The 18878-nt window shown below is 43.1% G+C and overlaps 1 protein-coding gene across 1 annotated transcript in view; it reads right to left on the bottom strand.

Annotated features, from left to right (window-relative positions):
• Positions 1-18878, bottom strand: part of LOC310679505 (uncharacterized protein) — a 70650-nt gene that overhangs the window by 6695 nt on the left and 45077 nt on the right. The window contains exons 50-73 of the mRNA XM_083444820.1: positions 18610-18648; positions 16683-16715; positions 15810-15836; positions 15036-15068; positions 14678-14704; positions 14478-14519; positions 14141-14179; positions 13098-13139; positions 12818-12859; positions 12635-12670; positions 12196-12267; positions 11157-11201; positions 10680-10712; positions 10479-10511; positions 9335-9373; positions 9129-9173; positions 7310-7429; positions 4773-4811; positions 4600-4638; positions 4462-4491; positions 3756-3794; positions 3593-3631; positions 1873-1902; positions 519-632 (exon numbers count right to left, since the gene is read on the bottom strand). Coding sequence (XP_083300946.1) covers positions 519-632; positions 1873-1902; positions 3593-3631; positions 3756-3794; positions 4462-4491; positions 4600-4638; positions 4773-4811; positions 7310-7429; positions 9129-9173; positions 9335-9373; positions 10479-10511; positions 10680-10712; positions 11157-11201; positions 12196-12267; positions 12635-12670; positions 12818-12859; positions 13098-13139; positions 14141-14179; positions 14478-14519; positions 14678-14704; positions 15036-15068; positions 15810-15836; positions 16683-16715; positions 18610-18648 — 1077 coding nt within the window. The remainder of the gene's footprint in view (positions 1-518; positions 633-1872; positions 1903-3592; positions 3632-3755; positions 3795-4461; positions 4492-4599; positions 4639-4772; positions 4812-7309; positions 7430-9128; positions 9174-9334; positions 9374-10478; positions 10512-10679; positions 10713-11156; positions 11202-12195; positions 12268-12634; positions 12671-12817; positions 12860-13097; positions 13140-14140; positions 14180-14477; positions 14520-14677; positions 14705-15035; positions 15069-15809; positions 15837-16682; positions 16716-18609; positions 18649-18878) is intronic.

Raw genomic sequence — 18878 nt, 5'->3', positions numbered from 1 at the left:
TTAAAAATGTAAACACCAATATTTTATTTGTTAATGCTGCAGAGAAAATTTCTGTCTTGTCCACCACCACGCTGGCTACTTTGGTTTCCACCATTTTGGTACAATCCTGTAAAGGAAAGCTCTGATTTTATCCGCCACTCATGTAAAAAAGAAAAGGGGGAAAAAAGCTTCATATATAGGCCAAACTAAATAAGATGTTGGAGTACTGTGACTGGAGCTCCTGCGATGGTTTCTCTTTTTGCACTGGGGGAGAGAGTATAATCCACTGCCTCTGTAGAAGTTTTTCAATGTAACCCCTCTCCCCCAATATTATTCAAAGTTGAGAGGGATACAGGCACAATATGGGTGCCTCTAGGTTTCAATCTCCACGACTACTAGCTGCACAAAATTGGCACACTGAAATTGATTACCCCACAAAATAGCCCTGAACCAAATCAAGGGCTTCAAGGTTGCTTTTTGAAAAACAAAAATATGTCACGTGCTCCTAAATGTAAATACTATTGAAAATTGTTCCTTACTTGTCCGTATCGTCCACCACCATATTGATTGTTGCCGCCATATTGGTTTCCTTGCCAACCACCATATTGGCCGCCTTGGCTGCCGCCATACTGGCTACTTCCTGACTGAGAACCCTGTAAAAACAACAACACACAAGCCAGGTTGTTTTTAATGCAATTAATGTGGTTGAAGTTTATTCCTTGTCCACTATAAGGGTGGGGTCAGAAGGACAATTACTTAGAAATAATGCCATTTGTTCGTATCTTTTATGGGTAATATAGATAGGTTTAAAATATATGCCACAACAGACTAGCCTCAAACATTTAATAACTGACACAGTACATACAAGAGATTAGGTGGGCAATCACAAAAGAATTAGCTGCACTCATGCTGCAGAAAACAGGAGTTTTGGAAAGTACCGTATTTTTTGCACCATAACACTCACTTTTTTCCTCCTAGAAAGTAAGGGAAAATGTCTGTGCGTGTTATAGAGCGAATGCCTACGGATGGCGGGGGGATCTGCTGCAGTCGTGAGCAGAGGATCCATGGTTCCCCTTCCTTCCCTCCTCCGTGGCTCATTTTGAAACAGCAAAGTAGGAGAAGAGCCACTGTGTGGGGAGGAGAGAGGGACAGAGCCTGCTTGCTTTAAAGGAGCAAAGCACGAGTGTAAGCGGCTCCTGTCTGGTTGGCTCCTTTAAAGCAAGCAGGCTCTCTGTCCCTCTCTCCTCCCCACTCAGCTGGCTAAATAGCAGCAAGGTTTTTCAGCGAGCCGGGGAGGAGGGAGAGAAGCAGAGCCTGCTTGCTTCTCCTCTTATACCCCACTTCTGCATTATTAACAGCATCCTTCTCCACCCACCCCACACGTGTTCCTTGTCCATTGAGGGCTTTTCCTTCCCTCCCCACTTAAAACGTGATTACAAAGCATGGATCCACATGGATCCTCAGGATTTTTGCACTGGGTCACCCCAAATTCACCATCAGATCACATAGCATGTCCATGGCTACAGCTTGCACCAAAAAAATCATGCACCCACTGTTGCCTGGGGCTGCAGTGTTGCAAAAATGTGGTTACAAAGCATGGGTCCACATGGATCCTCAGGATTTTTGCATTGGGCTACCCCAAACTCACCGTCAGATCACATGTCTGTGGCCACAGCATGAACCACAAAAATCATACATCTACTGTTTCGTTTAGAATATTTTTTTCTTGTTTTCCTCCTCTAAAAACTATGTGCGTGTTATGTTCGGGTGCGTGTTAGAGAGCGAAAAATACGGTAGTTCATTCATAAACAAACAAACACACACAAACAAATGCATCCATCTCATATGGCTTCCAAAACATACAAATGAATACAGCAGGCAATGGGTACTTACAGTCATTCCACCTGGACAATAACACCCAGGCTGAAAAGAAAACACAAAACACTTGTCATATTTCTTTAGCAATCTTTCTAGACTGCCATTTTTATGGAGGAATTTTGTGTGGATTAAGATTGATCAATGATTCTTTACACTTTAAAAATCACAAAACGCAACCCTGTATCGGGAATTTTTTTAATGTTTAGTGTTTTACAATTTTTTATGTGTTATAAGCCGCCCAGAGTGACTGGGGAAACCCAGCAAGATAGGTGGGGTATAAATAATAAAATTATTATTATTATTCTGGACCCTAAAACTTCAGCTCTTAGTTCTTCCAAGATGCATTTTCCGGACATTGCTAAGGTTTCGGTTTTGATTCTTCTTCTTTGTATTTCATTTCTGTTGCGTTGTCTACATTAGATAGCAAGCCTGTTTGCACAGGGTCTGTTTTCTTAAAAATTCAGGTACATTCATCTGGCTTGTACCTGAATGCATGCAATGAGCACTCACACCCTTCTTTGTGGGCGCCCTTTTTCGGGACTGCACATGGCACCGCGGCCCACTTGGGACCCACCAGCTGGTTTGGCAGGCCTGCCCCCCTGTGCTAGTCCTTGGAGGTTCAAACCTCAGTTAGCCAATCAGCCCTGCAGAGAGGCGGGGCCAGCTGTTTAAATAGGAGGCGGAGCCAGCAGCAACCATGTGATCGGCTCCGGAGCTTCACCCACCTACCCAACCTCCCATTGTTTAATGCTTTTTTGCAGGTTAACCATTTTCCTTCCTGTTCAGCGGGCGCTGCTACGGTCTCTGGATGGTTGCTGTTGAAGAGCCGGGAAGGAATTTCCTTGCATTGGCAGGTTTTGCCTTCCCCGTAGCAATTCGTCACAACTTTGGCGGTTTTAGGCCTTGGGCATAATCCGCGGGGACGTGAAGTGGTGACCTTGAGGACTATGAATGTAACCTCCCGGGCAGGACTGGAACTTAGAGGGGAGGGGTGTTATATACTGAGTTGAATAGGATCCAAAATGCAGCAGTCTGATTGGTCCTAGAACAATAGGATTCAGAATGCAGCAGTCTGATTGGTCCTAGAACAATAAGATTCAGAATGCAGCAGTCTGATTGGTCCTAGAACAATAGGATCCAGAATGCAGCAGTCTGATTGGTCCACAGGAGCCACCCAATCCAGCTCCAGGTGGAAGTGAATCCGCAACCTAATTGGCCTAAAGAAGAATCCCAGAATTAGCCAATCACGTGGGGCCCATGTGTAAATAATGTATATAAAGCAGACATTCTGGGGGAACTTCCATTCCTCCTCACCACTATGAGCTGAATGAAGAGCATGAAATCCACTCTTGACTCCAAGTATATTTCACCTCTTAAAGGGGTTTGTATATGGGAGTCTCTGGCCATACACTGAAAGGTTGCTAGTGAACTCCCCTGCGTTGCAGGGATATGGGGTGGGCTGCCAGTATACACAAGCATCTTGCTGTGCACCCTCCCATATTCCATTCACCCTGAAGAGCCCCAGTTCTCCCGGCTGGGGGGCTGGGAGGGATACACACCCAATGCCTAAGCCAAGGTCTTCCTACGTCTGAAAGGTTTAATAAAGTTGTGGCCAATTTTTAATCCCATAACACGTTGTCATGAGTCATTATTCCTTCTGCTGGTCTCTCGGGGCTGGGGGGGGGTGTCCGCCTGGGCTTGCAATTAGCAAGCATGGTAACGAGAAAATGCTTACCTGTCCACCAGGTTGCCTGCCTCCGGCGTATGATGAGCTCTATATTTGCAAAAACAAACCAACAGGCTTTCATGTTCTAAACTTGTCTATCTATCACTACACAAGAGTTTACCAATAGAATCCAGTAATTACAGTATCAATTGTGTGAGGGGAAAATGCTTACCGGACTACCCTGCTGGCTTCCTGAAGGGGATGCTGAACCCTGTAATTATACAGTGAAAACACAGGTCATATATATAGCAATGGCTTTCTGATCTTTATACAGTATGCGGAATATGATAATAAAGCTTTATGATAAAATAAAGTGGCCATTACACAGTCAACACAGACTGGAAAAAGCCTTGATTGCGGAGGGTTAGGCTAATAGGAACTGACTCTTAAGGCATTAAATGTGGAAAAGGTTTGGTAAAGGAATCAGGGGAGAACGATGATGGTCTGTGGCCCAGCGGCCCATGATTAATTGGCTTCAAATCCTGGTTAAGAAACAAAGTTAAATGGAAGCTGATTGGCCTCATCCGTGGTTGACACTGGCTTTGGGATGGAGACACATGATACAGCAACCTTGCTAAAGTTAAGCTGATCTGAGCCTAGTCAGTGTCTCCATAGACCACCTGGGAGCCCTATATATGTCTGATGCCTGAATTTCATCATGGAAAAAAGTCAATATATTTATGTAATAAATAAAATAAAGGGGATGAGAGATGCAGATGAGAGCCACAATGTGAGATCATCTGCTTACCCACAGAGCAGGCAAATGACAAATTGCACATCTGCTCTAAAATATTGCAGCAAATTCATAAAATATCTAAGCAAATTTATAAAATATTAAAGCAAATTTATGAAATATTAACGTTTTGAGTAAACATTACCTGTCCAGACTGGCTTCCTCCTGAGGAGCCCTAAAAGCAATACAGAAGCAATCAAATTCTGTGCTAATATGGCAAGATACCTATTTCTCTTTGTATGGTTTCTCCCCCCCCCCCCCTTTCTGCATGTTAATTTCTTACCTGTCCAACAGACTGACTGCCTCCTGAAGAAGTCGAGTTCTGTAAAAGAGTAGGAAATGTTTATTTCTGTTCCTTTTAAAAAGCAACAGCCAAGCAATCTTTGGGTGGTTTAGATTTCTTTGGGAAATAATAGAACGTCTATACCTCAATCCAGCTAGGTGCCAAATTCTTACCTTTCCACCAGGCTGACTGCCTCCTGAGGAAGAGTTGTTCTGCAAAAAATTAGGAATTGATTGTTTCTGCTCCTGATGCTTTGCGGTACGGTTCTTTGGAAACAGGTAAATGTCTATATTCTGACCCAGCTGCAAGTGTCTCTAATGATGGATGAGAGCAGCACCAATTTGCTTTGCATCCAGAGTTCCTTTCCTATGGCTCATGAGAAAGAGACTAGATCTACTGCCACCTGCAGTCCTTCTGAACAGCTGACTGCTCCGATTGCTGATTTTTCTGACAGCAGTACGCATGTGCAGACCTATCTAGTGTGCGATGGGGTATCTTTAAAGATATACCGTATTTTTCGCTCTATAAGATGCACCAGACTACAAGACGCACCTAGTTTTTGGAGGAGGAATACAAGAAAAAAAATATTCTGAATCTCAGAAGCCAGAACAGCAAGAGGGATCTCTGTGCAGCGAAAGCAGCGATCCCTCTTGCTGTTCTGGCTTCTGGGATAGCTGTGCAGCCTGCATTCGCTCCATAAGACGCACACATATTTCCCCTTACTTTTTAGGAGGGAAAAAGTGAGTCTTATAGAGCAAAAAATATGGTAAATAAGGTTTCTATATGGCCTGCTTGTCCAGGTTTTGGCCAGATTCTGAGCATGCCATCCAGTGCGGGCCATTTGGGCCACATTTCCAGCTTCCATTGAAAAAATATTAGGTTGCCAGCCTTTGTAGAACCAGAGATATGAGGCAAAACCACAGGAAGATTCTGGCCAATTGTTTAGCGAGACGCCAAGTCTGTGTCTGCCTTCCATTGTCTTAGGAAGGAAGACACAGCTAGGATTGCCATACAGAGAAGCAGCCATAACCACCTTTGTTTCCCTCTTTCATAAACTGATGGCTACAAAGCAATGCAAGAAGCAATTTACGATCTCCTCCTTGTCAACGTATTTGCTCTTTTTTATAATCTAGCTGAAGGGAAGCTGCCCAACTTTTCTGCTTCCTAGATTTTAACAGGCTTCTAAAAATAAGTCAACTTAAGGCGAAGTATCTCATACAATCTTATGATTTCCAAGCCTGGTCCTGTATTTCCAAGGCTTGAAGAAATCCCATGGATACCAACCTCATTCTTTCCCCTTCGTCTTAAATCAAGATTCTCCTCCCACAGACACTGAACTCCAATGCAACTTTACATTTTGGCTCCCCTAACCCAAGATTCTACTTTCATCCATTAACTTTTTAAAAATCGGATTCTTTAATTATGAGTCACTACGTATATAATATACAATCTTTCTTTCTTTCTTTCTTTCTTTCTTTCTTTCTTTCTTTCTTTCTTTCTTTCTTTCTTAGGGCCCTCGTATTTATGGGACCACCTCTCCTGGTATGCCCCGCAGAGGACCTTAAGGTCCATGAATAACCATAGTTTAGAGGTCCTGGGCCCCAAGGAAGTCAAGCTATCCTCCACCAGGGCCAGGGCCTTTTCAGTGATGGCTCTGACCTGGTGGAATGCTCTGTCCCATAAGACTAGGGCCCTGCAGGATTTAACCTCCTTCTGTCTGGCCTGTAAGACAGAGCTATTCCACCTGGCTTTCAATTTGAATTTAGCCTGATCTTTTATTCCCCTCTCTTCCCTCCCCTCCCCTTTTTATGAAGATTACCTGCTCTGGGACCCTACCGCTAATTCTCCCCTGGCCTCGGCACTGGCCCAAATAGGACTAATTTAGCCAGTTAGCCTTGGTAACTATCTAATGTTTATTGGATAGATTTCCCCCCAAATTGATTTGTGAACTTTAAATTTATTGTTATTCACGCTTTTATACTGTATTTTATGCTGTTTTTGGTTGTATCACAATTAAGTGTTTTAAATTTGTTGTTAGCCGCCCTGAGCCCGGTTTTCTGAACCGGGAAGGGCGGGATATTAAAAAAAAAAATTTATTTATTTCTCTTTCATAGGTCCTTCCGTGCCCTTGAAGAAAGCTTTTGCCAAAATGCACTGGACATTTTACACAGAGAGAGAAAGAGAGAGAGTGAGAGAGAGACAGAGAATAATTTTGAGATCTCATTTCTTTCTTTCTTTCTTTCTTGCTTGCTTGCTTGCTTGCTTGTGTCTGATGTTACAGCATTTTTTCCTCTTGATTTGCATAGCCAGCAGATTTGCTTAATATGCAAACCCGGCTGGCCAGATTTGGAGAACTGCGGCATAGTATTTTGTTACTATTTCGCAGTTATCATAATGGTTCCTAACAGTTATTAGACTGAGCTACAAACACATTCTGATAAACAGGAGAACACCAGTTTTCAAGACCCTTGCAAAGATTTCTCAAACGCATGTCTCAGCTCCACGCATTAAAATATGATCGCATTTTAGAAGTATATTTAAAGCATGATTATATCGGAGTATTCTTTCTGGGACTAAACAAAAAGCTTTCTATTCAAATTCGAAATACTCATGGACCAAACCTGCACTAGGGAGGAGCCAATGTTCCAATTATAAAAGCGCATTCACTGTCAATGGTAAGAAAATTATAAACAGGAAAGGATTTTTTTACCTTTCCATATTGGCTGCCACTGCCGTATGATCCACCCTGCCCATACTGGCTGCTGCTGCTGCTGCCGCCATATGATCCACTCTGCCCATACTGGTTGCTGCCGCCACCGTATGAGCCACTCTGTCCAGAAAACAATTTAAAAAGAAAAGAAAAGATGGTTTGTCACTGATGCACCATATTACCATATCAAAAGATCTACAGCAAGCCACTCGCTAAGTAGAAATAAGCAGAAAATCTTCTTGGCCCTGCTAGTACTCTTGATTCAGTGGGAGGCATCCATTCAGTGGCGTAGCGTGGGTTGTCGGCACCCGGGGCAAGGCAAGTAATTTGTGCCCCCTAACCCATGGATTTGCGCCCCCTAACCCTTGGATTTGCGCCCCCTAACCCTAACCCCCAGATGTTGCGCCCGGTGCGGCCGGCCCCCCCTGCACCCCCCACGCTACGCCACTGCATCCATTCACTACTGGCAAATTTTGCAGATTTTGCCTCCTCCAATTTCCAGCACCTCCTGAAAATCTCCTCCGGAAGGTTCCAGGAGCCTCTGGAAAAGATCTCCAGGGGCTGCTGGGGACCTGCATAGAGGTAAAAGGTAAAGGTAAAGGGACCCCTGACCATTAGGTCCAGTCATGAGGCTGCAGCGCTCATCTCGCTTTATTGGCCGAGGGAGCCGGCATACAGCTTCCAGGTCATGTGGCCAGCATGACCAAGCCGCTTCTGGTGAACCAGAGCAGCACATGGAAACGCCATTAACCTTCCCGCCAGAGCGGTACCTATTTATCTACTTGCACTTTGACGTGACTGCTAGGTTGGCAGGAGCAGGGACCGAGCAACGGGAGCTCACCCCGTCGTGGGGATTCGAACCGCCGACCTTCTGATCGGCAAGTCCTAGGCTCTGTGGTTTAACGCACAGCGCCACCCGTGTCTCTTGGGCATAGAGGGAAGGAAACTGGCAAAGTTATCTCCCAGTAGATGGCACCATTCAAGGCAACCCACACTTTTGTTTCCTTATGTATGGATTGGATCCAGGCGTCACTCCTATCATGGATGGAGAGGCTAATTTTTCACCTCCCGCTGTAGCCCTCAGTGCCACACTGTTCTGGAGAGTGTCAGTGTCTTCATCCAGGACAGCATGGAAGGATGGGGGGGGGGGGGAAGCAGGGAGAGGGAGGAAGTGGCAGAAAGTCACACCCCCCCAACACACACACCTTCCACCAGATTCATCCAATGGATCAGAAAGCTTTGTGGGCAGAAGAAAACCTTCCATCTACAGAAGGCAAAGTCCAGATGGCTTTATGCCGCCTTGAGATATCTATCTATATCTATCTATCTATCTATCTATCTATCTATCTATCTATCTATCATCTATCTACCGTATTTTTCGCCCCATGGGACGCACTTTTTCCCCTCCAAAAACGAAGGGGAAATCTGTGTGCGTCCTATGGGGCGAATGCAGGCTTTCGCTGAAGCCTGGAGAGTGAGAGGCATCGGTGCGCACCGACCCCTCTCGCTCTCCAGGCTTCAGGAAGCTATCCGCAAGCCTTGCAAGCCCTGTGGGAGTTCCCACGGGCTCACAAGGCTTGCGGGCGGCAGCCTGCCGCCCGAAGCACAGGGAGCCCTCCGGAGGACTCCCCGTGCTTCGGGCGAGTGTCCGCAAGGCTTGGGGCGGCAGCCACGGCTGGGGGGGAAATAATTTTTTTTTATTCATTTCCCCCCCCCCCCAAAAAAAACGAGGTGCGTCCTATGGGCCGGTGCGCCCTATAGGACGAAACATACGGTATCTATATCATCCATGTATGCTACTTTATGAATTTGTTTTTACCTGCCCATATTGGCTGCCTCCACCGTATGATCCACTCTGTCCACCCTGCATGGGAAACATTAATTACAATAGCTACTTTTTATGGCTGCTTTCTATTACCAGGAGCAGAAATTAGCATATAAATGTTTTCTTTTATTTATTTTTTATAGCTGTGTTTATGCTAAGGCATATGTTCCCTAATATGCATACATTAAATGAGTTTTTACCTGTCCATATTGACTGCTGCCACCGCCATAAGATCCACCCTGGGGAGAAAATGCATTATTATATTATTATAATATAATCAGAACCAGTGAAGGCAGTGAAGGTCCTGTGTGAGTGCCTGGAGGCGGTTGGAGGATGGATGGCGGCTAATGGATTGAAGTTGAATCCTGACAAGACAGAAGTACTGTTTTTGGGGGAGAGGGGGCGGGCTGGTGTGGAGGACTCCCTGGTCCTGAATAGGGCAACTGTGCCCCTGAAGGACCAGGTGCGCAGCCTGGGAGTCATTTTGGACTCACAGCTGTCCATGGAGGCGCAGGTCAATTCTGTATCCAGGGCAGCTGTCTACCAACTCCACCTGGTACGCAGGCTGAGACCCTACCTGCCCGCGGACTGTCTCGCCAGAGTGGTGCATGCTCTAGTTATCTCCCGCTTGGACTACTGCAATGCGCTCTATGTGGGGCTACCTTTGAAGGTGACTCGGAAACTACAACTAATCCAAAATGCGGCAGCTAGACTGGTGACTGGGGGCGGCCGCCGAGACCACATAACACCGGTCTTGATAGACCTACATTGGCTCCCAGTATGTTTCCGAGCACAATTCAAAGTGCTGGTGTTGACCTTTAAAGCCCTAAACGGCCTCGGCCCAGTATAGCTGAAGGAGCGTCTCCACCCCCATCGTTCTGCCCGGACACTGAGGTCCAGCGCCGAGGGCCTTCTGGCGGTTCCCTCATTGCGAGAAGCAAAGCTACAGGGAACCAGGCAGAGGGCCTTCTCGGTAGTGGCGCCCGCCCTGTGGAATGCCCTCCTGTCAGATGTCAAAGCGATAAATAATTACCTGACATTCAGAAGACATCTTAAGGCAGCCCTGTTCAGGGAAGCTTTTAATCTGTGATATTTTAGTGTATTTTTGGTTTCTATGGAAGCCGCCCAGAGTGGCTGGGGAAGCCCAGCCAGATGGGCGGGGTACAAATAATAAATTATTATTATTATTATTATTATTATTATTATTATTATTATTATTAAAGAATAGCAAACCTTCCCTAAGATATTTTCAAGATTTAAGAGCAAAATAAGCATAGCGTGTGTGAGTGTGTTTGTAATATTACTATGGCAGGTATTTCATTTATCTATTAACATAGTTCCTACCTGTCCGCTGCTGCCGCTGCCATATGATCCACCCTGGGAAGAAAATACTTATTTATCATCATCATCATCATCATCATCATTATTTACGAATAGCAAACCTTCCCTAAGATATTTTCAAGATTTAAGAGCAAAATAAGCATTGTGTGTGTGTGTGTGATATTACTATGTCAGGTATTTCATTTATCTATTAACAGTTCCTACCTGTCCGCTGCTGCCGCCTCCATATGATCCACCCTGAACAGAAAACAATTACTACTTCAGATAAGGTCTATTTGTTGGTGCAATACCACATTACATTAGTATATCTGACATTCAGCTACTTTCTGTATTGCGGAACAGAAATAAGCATAACACTTTTACGATAAGACATCTTTGTGCATACTATCTAACACTACTGTATAGACGAGTTTTTTTGGACAACAATTCCTATCATCCCTGACCACTGGTCTTGCTAGCTAGGGATGATGGGAGTTGTAGTCCAAAAACAGCTGGAGACCCAAGGTTGGGAAACACTGGTATAGACAATGTCTCCAGATGTTGCTGGAGTATAACTCCCATAATTCATGCCCATTGGTTATGCTTGCTGCAGATGATGGGAGCTGGAATCCAGTGTCTGGAGACCCAAGGCCGAAGAACATTTGTAGAGATTACATTACACACACACACACACACACTTACCTGTCCGTATTGGCTGCTGCTCCCGTATGATCCACTCTGTCCACCCTGAACAGTAAAACATGTTACTTCAAAAAAAGATTGTTTCTTTCAGATGCGATAGTACCATATGCTTAACACACATTGTGCAACTAATTGGGATCCATTTCTATCTGGTATTTGCAAAGAAACTGCCTTGTTTGATCTAGCTGGTGAACGATATTGGAGAAAAGGCAGGACCTCCAGGGCTGGGAATTCAGCTTAACATTATTGTCATTCAAGTTAATGGAATGGACATCAAAGGTCTCCTAGTCCAAATGCCTGCTATGAGTTAACACCTCATGGATTTCTCCTTAGTTATCTCCCACCTCATAAAAAGGGCCCATTAGGTCCAGTCGTGGCCGACTCTGGGGTTGCGGCGCTCATCTCGCTTTATTGGCCGAGGGAGCCTGTGTACAGCTTCCGGGTCATGTAGCCAGCATGACTAAGCCGCTTCTAGCGAACCAGAGCAGCGCACAGAAACGCCATTTACCTTCCCGCCGAAGCGGTACCTATTTATCTACTTGCACTGGTGTGCTTTTGAGCTGCTAGGTTGGCAGGAGCTGGGACAGAGCAATGGGAGCTCACCCCGTCACAGGGATTCGAACCGCCGACCTTCTGATCAGGAAGTTCTAGGCTCTGTGACAGAGTTATCCCTAGTTATCACCCACCTCATACAAAAGGGCCTCTGAAGCAGATCTTAAGGATTATGCAGGAACATAGGAGGGGAGAAAAATGCTCCTTCAGTCGCCTAGTCTTAAGCTATTTGGGGCTCTTTAGAGTAAAAGCACCACATTTAGTGGTGCCCAGAATCAAACAAATTGTTAGCTAGAGATGGATAAAATATTTTCAGACCAGCATTAATAATCTTGATACCATGTTCTGAATTTAAGTGAAGTTTCTAAAAAGCTTTCAGATGGCAAATAATATAACAACCAGTAGTCTCGCCTGGCTTTTACTAGAGCACAGATAACGCCATAATGACATGTACATTGTATATTACATGCATGTATAATTCTTTTACCTGTCCATATTGACTGCTACCACCGTATGATCCACCCTGTCCATATGGATGACCATAACCATATGATCCACCCTGTATTTAAAAAAGTCTTATTACTACTTATTACAACCATTTTTTAAAAAAAAAATATGCAAGCTCAATATAACTGCATAATCAATAAACTGTAGATAAATAGTCAAAGCTGGGGGGAAATATAGGAGAAACAACCACATTGGCAGTTGTCCCCATATGATCCCCCTGCCCGCTGTCCAGAAAACAGCTATTTCAAGAAATATTCTCTGATGCTGAAAAACTATATTGCTGAAATATATCTGCACTCAGCTACTTTCTATAACCAGGACAGGAAATAAGCATAAAATGTATTTTTATTTTATTTTTCATAATTCTCTCTTTCTCTCTGTCTTTCTCTCCATATGCTATATTACAAAATAACATTTACCTGTCCATATTGGTTGCTGCTGCCGTATGATCCACCCTGAACAGAAAACAATTATAAATTACTTTAATACATCTCAACTAGCTTCTTATATTCAAAGGCAGAGAACCCCCCACTAAACTTTTATCTATATAATAGCACACTGTGTATTACAACACACACACACAATAACAAAATACTTTTTACCTGTCCATATTGGCTGCCACCATAAGATCCACTCTGTCCACCCTGAACAGAAAACAATTATAAATTGAAAAAGGATTACTTTAATACATCTCAACTAGCTTCCTATATTCAAAGGCAGAAAAAACCCACCAAACTTTTATCTACATAATAGCACATCATTTATTACTATATATATCTATTCTATCTATCTATCTATCTATCTATCTATCTATCTATCTATCATCTATCTATCTATCTATCTATCTATCATACATATACTAGATAACAAAATGATTTTTACCTGTCCATATTGGCTGCCACCATAGGATCCACTCTGTCCACCCTGAACAGAAAACAATTATTACCTTAATAATATTACCTTAGCACATGTGCAATGCAATCCTACCACTGCCTAAATGGGGTTAGGAAGGAGTGAAGGTTTGTCTCCTTTGCTAGAGATGAACCTGGGTAGCAAAGGGCATGGGGGTTCCTGTTATGCCCTGTTATGTTCCTCCATGGTCATACAGAAACAGCTGTTGCTTATTTTGCGATCGGTAGCTGGCGTTAGGACTCAAAACAGAGATTCAGCAGGGGAAAGACAAAGGTGGCCTTGGGACCCCTTGACCCAAGGCCTCTTCATTTGCCAAATGGGCTCCTGAATTGAGCTCTTACCCTCTGTTAGCATGGAGCTGGCCTTACTTATCACCTGCCCATTCCCCATTCGAACTGGGGAAGTGGGGATTAAAAACAAAACACCCAGCCAGCAAAAAAGAAAATTACACCCCAACACCATCTACTCTGACCAGCACAAGCTGGCAGGATTTTGGAAGTGGTGGCTATTCTATCACTATTCCAGTTCAATTTAGGATTGAATTCTAAACTACTTTTATGTGGAGGATCAGAGTAATAATAAAAATATGTATACCATGTAAGACCTCGTATATATTACATATAGTGAAGGTAAAAAGGTAAAGGACCCCTGGATAGTTAAGTCCAGTCAAATGACTATGGGGTTGCAGCGCTCATCTCGCTATCTCAGCTTTCCGGGTCATGTGGCCAGCATGACCGAACCGCTTCTGGCGCAACGGAACACCGTGATGGAAACCAGAGCGTATGGAAACACCATTTACCTTCCTGCCGAAGCGGTACCTATTTATCTACTTGCACCGGTGTGCTTTCGAACTGCTAGGTTGGCAGGAGCTGGGACAGAGTAATGGGAGCTCACCCTGTTGTGGGGATTTAAACCACCGACCTTCTGATCAGCAAGCCCAAGAGGCTCAGTGGTTTGGACCACAGCGCCACACTCTCCATTACTTATACACTGTATGTCAAAAGAGTTTTTACCTGCCCATATTGGCCGCTGCCGCCACCATGCGTTCCTCCCTGTGCAGGAGACATTTTTAAAAATACATTCATGTATCTGCCCTAAGCAACTCTCAATATTTAAGAGCAAAATAAGCATTAAACAGATTTTATTTTCATGCCTCTGCATATACTGTATATTTACCATGGTGTTGTATCTGGCTAAATCATACTCAGAGCAGAACCACTGAAATAAAGTCAGTCATAGTTACCTGATGTCGAATAATTTCAGTGGGCTCACTCTGAATATGACTTAGCTGGATGCAAGCCATAGTGCAGTATATATTCTGTACGTACTATAAATTAAAAGTGCTTTTACCTGTCCATATTGGCTGCTGCTGCCATATCCGAACCGTCCACCCTGTACAGAAAATAGTTATTGTAAAAAAATGTTGCTGGAAAAAAACCATATTGCTTTCTACATTCAGAAGCAGGAATAATGAGAAACACTTTTAATATCTCTGGTATGCTACTTGTAATGCCTATTAAAAGTTCTTGCTACTTATTAAAAGTTATTACCTGGCTGCCACCACCATATGATCCACCCTGTAGGAGAAAACAAACAATCAATACTTCAAAACGTTTCTTGATGATCTGTTGTATTACACTAATATATGCACACTAAACTATTTTTTAATGTTCAGGAGCAGCAAAAAAGCAGAGGGATATCCTACTAAAGTCATACTCCAAGTAGACCCATTAATATCAATTGACTGAAGATGCTTAAGTCCGCTGATTTCATTGGTCTGCCAAGAGTATGACTGATGCTGGATATCACCCATAAAACCCATTTTTCCATTCATTTTTAAAACCTTAGTGTATAGTATTACTGCATGATGCATTTCATATATGCTGGGTATCAAAAAAGAGTTTTTACCTGTCCATATTGACTGCCATACGATCCACCACCCTGCACAGAAAACAATGACTTCAATAACAACAAAACCCAATTGCTAAAGATGCTATATCACTTTAATAGGTCTGCACTGCGGAAATACTGATAAATGTAAAAGTATCTACTGTACATGGGATGAGCAATCCCAAAAGTGGGGGGGGGGGACAGACTAAAGTCAGACAAACTGCCATATTCATAGCCTTGCCAGACCTGTGTCACTACAGAGGACGAAAGAGTGGCTTTCCTATTTATTGTCTTCTCCACCCCATGACCAGGAAAAGTAATCTTATGTGAACCAGGAGTCCTATTACCTATAACAGGGTAAAAGGTAAGGTAAAGGACCCCTGGATGGTTAAGTCCAGTCAAAGGTGACTATGGGGTTGTGGCACTCATCTCACTAAGGGAGCCACCGTTTGTCCACAGACAGCTTTCTGGGTCACATGGCCAACATGACTAAACCGCTTCTGGCGCAATGGGACACCGTGACGGAAGCCAGAGCGCATGGAAGGACCATTTACCTTCCCGCCACAGCAATACCTATTTATCTACTTGCACTGGTGTGCTTTTGAACTGCTAGGTTGGCAGGAGCTGGGACAGAGCAACAGGAGCTCACTCTTCGTGGGGATTTGAACCGCCAACCTTCCGATCAGCAAGCCCAAGTGGTTTAGATTACAGTGCCACCCACTCCCTCCAACCTATAATGCTAAATGAAATCACGAGACAACCAGGTTGGGAACAGTAAAGAAAAATAGTTACCTGTGCACCAGGGCAAAAACATTCTCCCTGTAAAAATACAAAAGTTAGCTCCATTTTTGTTGTGAGAAGTCAGATGAAATGCAATTCGCATTCCCCTAAGTTTATATTGATAAAATGGGAGCTGCAAGATTCTATGGATACTTCTGCCACATTTTAAGTAACATGTGCGAATTTGAAAAGGTTTTAAGTTGTAATCTATTCCTACATGGGATGGGAGTCAAGCCCCAATGTTGCATCAGCATCTGGGGGAAAATCCACCTACTGAATTTCTGAGGTAAAATTGATTTCTGTTTTCTGATGGAATATCCAGCATGCAGTTGCTTGATGGCGTCAGGACCAATCACTGTGACACCTCTAGGCTGGGGCGGCAATTTGTCTTGAGCGATAGGGGTGTGAATGTGGTGGCAATGGCCCCACACCCTGTCGTGTTCCACCGCTGCCCAGCCAGGACTTGGGTTGTCCTGCTAGTTATTAAAAAAATTATTGTATGAATTTATGTGTATTGAGATGCAACTCGCCCTATAACCGGTGGAACCGGTGAAGGGCAGGATATGAACTTAGCAAAAGCCTCAAACAAATGCGCAGGGATGTCACTCAGGATAATCTTAAGATTTTCTTTGAAATGCAGAAGAAAAGGAACTACAGTTGCCCAAGTGTCAGAAAGAGACTGGTTGTCAATAAAAGGTAGCGAGGCAAGGAAATTGAGGATTGGAGAAACCAAAAGGATGAAAAATGACCAGAGAGGAAATTGACTGGGAATTGGGGCGGTGGGGGAGCAATTGAAAGAAGGAATAAAAACTGAAGTCTCCTCACTCTCCCATTAATGTTTGAATACAAGAAACAGTTGAACAAGGTCCCATCAAATTTGCTTACCTGCCTATTGGCATAAGCCACAAATGATCCATCCTATAAAGGACAAAGTGAATTAAAAAGAAATAGAATCTCAATATACAGTTCATTCTCCTATCTGCACTTAACTGCTCAAAGTGCTGCTTACTGCGTGTGTTTAATTATTTCATCGCACCAAGCTCTAGCATTATTAAACATAATTTGAATTTTGAAGTATTTAAGGCAGATGTTTATAGGTCGATGCACACACTGTGGTCCATGTGTTAGTAACTTCGAGGCTGGATTACTGCTATGCGCTCTGTGTGGGGCTGCCCTTGGGCCTGGTTCAGACCTGTTCCAGCTGGTGTAGAATGCAATGGCCAGATTACTGACAGGGACATCTGGCCGACAACATCTGCCAAAATTGTTAATGCATCTGCAATGGTTGCTCTTCTACTCCTGAGCCAGGTTCAAGGGCCTTGTATTATTTCACAAAGCCCTGAACAATTTAGGAGCACCTCAACCCCAGTACAGTCGCTGAGATCAACTGCAGGAACGTTGTCAGTTGTGGCCTGAGTTGGTGAGGCTCATTCGACAGAAACATGGAACCGAGCCTTTAATGTCATCGGCCCGGTATTACGGAATGGTATACTAGCAGAGATTTAGCAGGCGCCTTCGGTTTCAAGTTTCAAACGCCTGCTGGAAATGTTTCTATTCTGTCAGGCTTATGTAGATAATTAAGAACAAATCTTTCCACAATGTATAGCTGATTTCTGTTTTTATTTTTATTTTATATGTTTTCAATTGAATGGTTTTATGTACAATTGTTGTGAACCACTTTGTTTTTGTTTTTTTTTGACAATAGCGATATGTGACTATATATATATATATATATATATATATATATATATATATATGAGCAACAGCGCCATAATTTGTCTTTACAAGATTATCATGCTGCTGTACAATGTAGGTGGAAGACCCTAGGATTTGCTGCTGACCAGTGAAAGTTCTTCCCCCTGGAAGCTAAAATGTCAGGAAGCAGCCTATGCCATAATCAATCTTCCTGCTAGCAGCTGTTGAAAGAGATGTGATTTCCCCACCAGTGTCCTCCTGATTTTCATTATAAGTGCTATCCTATATGACCAACAATATACACCCAAAAATGCACCTGGAGGACCTTTGTACGACTTAAGGAGCTCATGCTACAATCCAGGAATTTCTATTTTTAACTTTCTAGCATTGTGCCTGTATAAGCAATATGAAGCAACATAAATTATTGGGCAAAGACAGAAAGAACAGGGGAAAAGATAGCCCATATTGCATCCTGCGGCCACAGGGTGAGCCCAAATTTGCAACTCAAATGCAAAGCAATGAACTGAAGACAATATATATTATTATCAATGCATTACCTATACTAAGTAATAAACTATGCCAGCCCATCAGTTTTAAAATGTTCTAAGACTGCGGCATTTTTCAGCTTATTTGCTTATTTGTTTTCCCTTTCAGAACCAGATTTGCATTTTTTTCAGACAGAACAGAATCCTGGAGAAGAATCTATTCATTTGGACTACATTCACTGAGTATATTTCCAAATAAACTCTGGTGCTTCATATTTCTTATATAAATCTTTTCCTGTGGATTCAGATTTTATTTCATTTTTAAGCCCAAATTGTGTTTTGGAAGATCGTTTTACATTTTTTGTTGAGTTTCTCTTCGTTTTCTTTTGCATGAGGTTAACGATTTCATTAAAATTCCTAAATTTATGCCACGTCCTGATTAGGAGCATAAAGAACCATTGATTTTTCCCACACTTTCAATAGGAAAATGTATACTCCCTGAAGAGTTACTTGCTCTCACTGTCTTTGTATGAACACCAGAAAACTATAGAAAGTGAGTGGTAATTACTCTTGGATCAGAGTTGTTTGAAGGACCATCTGATCAAATTGATCTACAATGAGAAAATTCTTACCTGTACATTATGGTTTTCGTTATTATAAAAGCTTTCGCCCTGTGAAAGATGCAAAATAATAAATAAACGCCATGTATTTCTGTAATGTAATTATCAAAATATTATAAAACTTTACAAAGAATTAGTCTATGGCCATTAGGATATACAATAAGAACCAAACAGTCTGATGTGACTGAAATACAGAAACGTCAAGAAAGTCTGACAGGATTGTGTAGGGTATGTACTAAAGTGAAAGCTAAATTAGTAATATCTGGGGAAATTAATTAAAA

The sequence above is a fragment of the Podarcis tiliguerta genome, assembly GCF_965153285.1.
Source record: "Podarcis tiliguerta genome assembly, chromosome: 6".
Taxonomy (NCBI): domain Eukaryota; kingdom Metazoa; phylum Chordata; class Lepidosauria; order Squamata; family Lacertidae; genus Podarcis; species Podarcis tiliguerta.
This window is presented reverse-complemented; position numbering and strand designations above follow the sequence as displayed.